The sequence below is a fragment of the Carlito syrichta genome, unplaced genomic scaffold (genome assembly GCF_000164805.1).
Source record: "Carlito syrichta isolate Samal-C Ts95f unplaced genomic scaffold, Tarsius_syrichta-2.0.1 Scaffold301825, whole genome shotgun sequence".
NCBI classification, from domain to species: Eukaryota; Metazoa; Chordata; class Mammalia; order Primates; family Tarsiidae; genus Carlito; species Carlito syrichta.
Window position 1 is genome coordinate 141,351 of NW_007245921.1, and position 6,000 is coordinate 147,350.

At 47.0% G+C, this 6,000-nt stretch overlaps 1 protein-coding gene across 1 annotated transcript in view; it reads right to left on the minus strand.

The window, feature by feature from the left end:
• Window positions 1-6,000, minus strand: part of LRGUK (leucine rich repeats and guanylate kinase domain containing) — a 97,757-nt gene that overhangs the window by 86,946 nt on the left and 4,811 nt on the right. Inside the window, exons 3-4 of the mRNA XM_008055333.2 lie at window positions 3,216-3,323; window positions 837-918 (exon numbers count right to left, since the gene is read on the minus strand). Coding sequence (XP_008053524.2) covers window positions 837-918; window positions 3,216-3,323 — 190 coding nt within the window. The remainder of the gene's footprint in view (window positions 1-836; window positions 919-3,215; window positions 3,324-6,000) is intronic.

Below are 6,000 nucleotides of genomic sequence, written 5' to 3' on the forward strand. Positions count from 1 at the left end.
TGTGAGTTAGAGTTGAAAGAATCAACTAGATAAATACAAACAGTAAAAAGAGGGGGAAAACAAACTTGTGAACCCCTGGTACTCAAAAAATAAGAACAGAAGAGCTAACCAGGTTTAACATGCAAAAAGCAAATAAAAAAAGAATCCATTAAAGGAAAAATAAGACTAATTCATCTGCAGTGCATAATCAAGGGAAAGAAAAGGAATCGGCAAACATTTAGGGAATTTGAAGAAGTCATGATCGATCTCTCAAAAGGGAAAAATAAAACAAACATTCCATCTCATGCTCTTAAATTCCATGGGGTGCATCTCAACCCATCATAATATTACAGACTGTGTTGGCCGGGCACGGTGGCTCAAGCCTGTCATCCCAGCAGTCTGGGAGGCTGAGGCGAGAGGACTGCCTGAGCTCAGGGGTTTGGGACCAGACTGGGCAACTTGGTGAAACCTCATGTCTACAGTAAATTAAAAAATAAGCTGGGCATGGTAGTGCACGCCTGTAGTTCTAGCTACTTGGAAGGCTGAGGTGGAAGGATCACCTGAGCCCAGCAGGTGAGCGGCACAGTGAGACTCCAACTCAAAAAAAAGAAAAAAATAAAATAAATGTGTGTATATATATATATATATATATATATATATATATACACACTGCAGACTGTGCCTTTTCCTCTTCCATTAGTCACTGGTGACTTTTTTGCATGGAAAGTAAAGGATCAATATCTACATTGATCCACAAATTACTTTATCAAAGTTGGTTAGTATTAAACTATGTTACATACTGCAATGTTTAAATTTTGACAGAATTCAGTGATTGATCTAAAATGACAATTACATACCTTCAATTTTATTTACCGAAAGATCCAACTTCTGCAGGTGAACATATTCACAGAGAATGCTAATGTCAATTAAATCACAACCCTGAGAAAAGAAAAGGTAAAAGATTTCACTATGGCTTTAACTTAGCCTTCTCACAACATCTGGAAATGATAGTTCAGGGAAAGAAACCCAGAATTTCTTCAAAGGTATAGGAGATATGAGAACAAAATCTGAAGCCTACTACTAATAGGCTCTTAAAACAGACGACAGATCCCAACACAAAAATGCATCCATTTGAAGAAAATAATAGCTTAGGAAATTAGTGTTGTTAGAAGGAATGAACGCAACATGAAAAAGCCAATTAAAGCAATGTTCATGGAGACTGCGGGAGCGGAGTTTTATATTTAAAAAAAAACAAAACAAAACCACACACACATAATAGCAATAAAGACAAGGCCTTTATCAGGTAGAAGACAAGAAAAAGAAAAAGCCTAGAATTTAAATGAAGTTTTAAACAGAGTTCACACCTGATCAGGGATCAGTCATAACAATACTACCCACACTTTCACAGGGTTTGTTTCAAAGCGCTTTCACAATAGCCTCATCTAGTCCGACACTGTGAAATCTGAGGGGCATGTGACTCCCAGCTCAGAGGTGAGGAGTGTCAGGCTCAGAGAGGTGTCTAGGAGCCTGGAGCCATGAGCCAATGAGCCACTGAGTGACAGAGAAGCAGCACATCCAGGTGCCCCAAGGCCTCGTCCAAATTCCTTTCCACAAAATCTTGCTTCTAGTGAACTTCAAGTGAGGATGGGGAGTTTGGTTCCGTGGAACAAATACTTATATGATTGGTTTATGCTATGAAGTCAGAGTCACACAAAAGAGTCAACCAATGAAGAGTCATGAGCAAGCTGTCATGTGGAATAACGACAATGGCTCAATGAAGGCCGCTGGAACAGGCATGAGTCAGCACTTACTGAAAACCTAACACATACAAGGCATTGTGCTTGGCACAACGGGAAACACGACAACAGAACAGAGGTATACACACTCTGAAGACGTGTATGACTTTGGTAGAGAGAAAATATGTACACATGTGAAGACAGAAAGTAAAAAAATTACATGTAACTTAAGTAACATATAAAGGGAAAAATAGCCGGGTGACCTAAAAAAGCCTATTTGGTAAGACAGGTTATTAAGGCAAACTAATTCAACATGTAATATCTCAAATGTAAGGAGGTCAGTGGTAAAATAAATTAAGCTTCAGTCCATCTGACTGAAATAAGATTTAAAGGATTGCTTTTTGGGAAGATCAATTTAAGGCAAGGCACTACGCACATAAGCAGACTATTGACTGAAAGGCACCTGTGTGAGGACGCACTGGCTGCTGGAATGGCACACCAATCGAATCGTCTCACATAGAGCAATGCACACAGGGTCCTCTCTGTCTGTTATTGCATGACTGGCTGAGTCATCCATAAGATGTTATAAAGTGAAAATAGAAAAAGATTACAGTCTTAATATGCTGACCTTGAAGGTGATGCCATGGAGCCAGCACAGGTGAAACAGCTTAGCACTTCGGGAACAGTTTACTAATTCAGTTCAAGACAGAACAGTCTTACAATGAGATACATACACTTGGGCCAAACCATGGTGCTACAGTGAAATCTCAGGGTGCTTCTTTTCACCCATGTATCTCACTTTACTCTGTGGGTTGCCAAGGAATGTTGAATGCTTTACAGTATAAGAAAGCAAAAAGAGTTAAGTTGTTTTCTAGGTCTACAGAGAAATGAAACAAGGAAAAAGGCTGACACACTCTGAGCAGTCTGCTCTTACAGCTTCTTAGGATAAAATTGGAGCCAGAATTTTGTGCTGCTCTGTGACTAGTATTGAAACCTTGTAAACTGATGCATAACAATAGATCTTTTTCTTTAATGATAGGTAGCTTTTGGAAAGTAAGACATCGCTCAAAGCTACTTATTTCTTGACATACTTAGGGGGGAAAGTCAATATCAAAATACTTTGTTCCCTTGGATTCAGATATACATTTTAGTGCTGCTTCCACTGATCAGAGAGAACATTCTTAAAGAGTCTTTGATTGGTTTTACAGAATCAAATTCAACCTCCTGGAAAGAAGGCATTGATTACTATAACATAGATGACTTAAGATGAAAGAAGCAGAGTGTGAAGGGAATGAAAACAAAGGCATTTGGGGGCTGATTTCTGAACTGGCCAGGGCTCTTTGAAGTCTAATATTTACATAAGTATCTTGTATCACTGGTCTCCATCAAATGCAAGGCTCTGAGATTTGCTACCACCACAAAAGCTGCGAGTACCAAGGAAAATGAGTATGTCTAGCCAGGGTCAAGCTGTGGCAGCCAATAGTGATGGTTCATACTCACTGATAAAGTCAGGTTGAGGTAGACCTGCTCGGTCCCGGAGCCTGAGCGCCCCAGGTGGTGGAGTGCTCCAGCCACAACCTCCTCTCTCAGGATCCCATCAAATTCCTCCTGCAAAAAGCCCAGAGAGGTGGACAAAGAGAGAACTCTATTAGAAAAGAAGCAATCCGCCTTGTCACATCCAGCGCTTACCTAGTGCATCGTATACCCAAGAGCTGAGCCCTCCAAAATGTGCCATCCCCAAAGAAAGCTCTGTGTTGAGGACATACGCATATTATACACAACTGATTAAAGAGCTACCAAGTCACTGCCACTGACTTTGAGGGGGTTGCTTACATTCAGTATTCAAGTTGAGTGAACATAGCAGTGGATGCACCAGTGCTTGTGGTGACAGCCACCACGGGCCGTGGCTCCGCTTCAGGCGCTGCGCTGAGAGCTCGCCAGGGGCCAATTCCTTTAACCCTCTGACACCCTGAGGCAGGTGGTCTTAGCTCCACTCTCCAGGTGAAACACTAAGGTGTAGAGGAGAGACTGCCTGAAACCACGAACAGTCTGTGACAGGGTTGGAACAACTCTGCCTGCCTGCCGCTCTCCAGAAGGTGGTTCCTTCAAACTAAGGCAATTGCTCCCCGAAACCTGGCATTCGTGCTGGAGAGAACAGGTCCCTTTCCACGGGATAATTCTGCTAGAGCCATTCGAGTTACAAGGGTCATGAAAAGGATGATGACCATTTCTACAAGGATGTTGACCCTTGGCCTAGAGACATCCCCCAGACAAACGGTAGCCTGACATGTCTTTCTCCCAGCAGTAGACAGGCAGAGGTTGACTGTGCTGCCTTCAACTTCATAAGAGACAATACCAACAACAGCACGAGGACACAAACACAGTCATCACAACAGGCACACATGTACCATGGTGGCATAAAACCATCTTTCCAAGTTCTCTGTGTGAGTCCAGGAACCAATGAAGTGGCCGGGCTGCCGGTACCGAGGACACCCGTGTGTTGACCTGTGCTACCGTAAAGGGTTTCTTCCCCCCAATTTCCACTGGCCCAGGGAAGCAAGCCTGCCCACGTGGAGGGCGCACGTGGGCTTGGTCCTGGGGAGGCCTGCCTCGAACCCCAGCTCAGTTATCTTGGACGTGTGACTTTGGAGAAGAAAGTTTCTACCGAGCTGCATCATTTTCATCCGTAAGTAGGAAACGTCATTGCCTTTGGAGGAGTTCAGAACCTGTCACCCTGAAAGATGCTGCTTTGATGTATTGGTCATTGTGAGCTGAAGGCACTTGAATAACAGCCAATGCAAGGAGGCGCTTTTTCCCTGTACCCTCTTCCCCAGCCCCATCTGCCCGTCTGCCCCAAGGCAAATCCTCCACATGGAACTCGGAGTCCTAAATCCCCTCCTTGGGAGTCTTATCAAGCACAGAAGGGCCCTCCCACCCCAGGAGGGGGACGAGAAGTGGACCCCACGCTCCGAGGTGTCACAAACTCCCACACCTGGCGTCTGTTCCCCGAGAGGCCCACCCATCTGTCCTCCAAGCATTCACTCTCCTCGACGTCACTCCCCGCTCCTATTACGATGGGACTGTGTATATGCTCTCAGATCGCACCACCTTTTTGAGTATTCACTTTTACTTTTTCCTGTGATGCCCCATGCGTATGATATTAAACATTAATGCATTTGTATACCCTGCCTCCTGCCATTCTGCCTGTTGTCAGTTGGTTGTATAGATCCAGCCATCAAGGCTAGAAGGGCGGAGGGGCAATCTTTCTCTCTTACACCTTCTGTTAATGTTCTGGGGAGAAAGAAAAAGGAATGGACAGAAGGTTCCCAGCACAGAGCCTGGAACACACAAGTGCGCCCCATAAGTGACAGTCCTTCTACTAATTGACAGGGTCAGAAACCCACACCACGTGTTTCACTCATCACACTGACCAGCCTGTTCACCAGACGGGCCAACAACTCATCGTTCTAAGTCAAGGTCCGATGTCTTCTGCAAGGCCTGGGAGGGAGCAGGGAGGGGGAGTGTGGACCCTCCACAGCCTTCCACCAAGACCTCTGACGTTCACCTGGACGCAAGGCACCGCCCCTCACACACAGCGGGTGGAGCCTGTTCCCAAACGCGGCCGCGACGTGGTGACTGGCCGCCCTGCCAGCCTCTTCCCAGGCCCAGAGACACCTCTGCCCGGTGGCCCCTTCTTCACGCCTCCTCCGGCTCCAGGCACCTGGGAGCGGCATGCCATCTCCTCCTCTCTCACCTCTACAAGCCTGTCCTTACTTCAGAATCCCCACGGGGCCACCAACGTCCTTGTCCCAGCGCACACGCACACACCCCCTTCTTGGGCCAGCTCCAACACTTGGCCTCCACCTAGCTCTGGCCTCCCACTCCCCTGCCCCGCCCTGGACCCCTCACCCAGCTACACGGCCCCACCCTGAAACGGACCCGGGGCACCTCTGCGACCCCACAGCCGCCTGCCCTTCCACCTGCCCAGCACCTGCCGACCTCGTCTTCTGTTCACTCTTCCCGCTCCCCCGGGCTTCCCCCGCTACTGGGTGGTCCAGGGCAACCTCATTTCTCTCTCCCTCAAGCGCTGACTCCTCCTCTCCTGACGGCAACCACCCACCCACAGCAAAAACGGAATCAAGTTCAGGTTCACGTTCAACCGCTGCCTTGAGGCACGGACCGTGTCGTGTTCATCATTCACGGGGAAAAAACACCTCTCCGGGATTTCGAGCACAGCCCTCGGGAGGCTCGGAGGCTCGGGCGGCGCAGGCCGGGACCCAGGCCG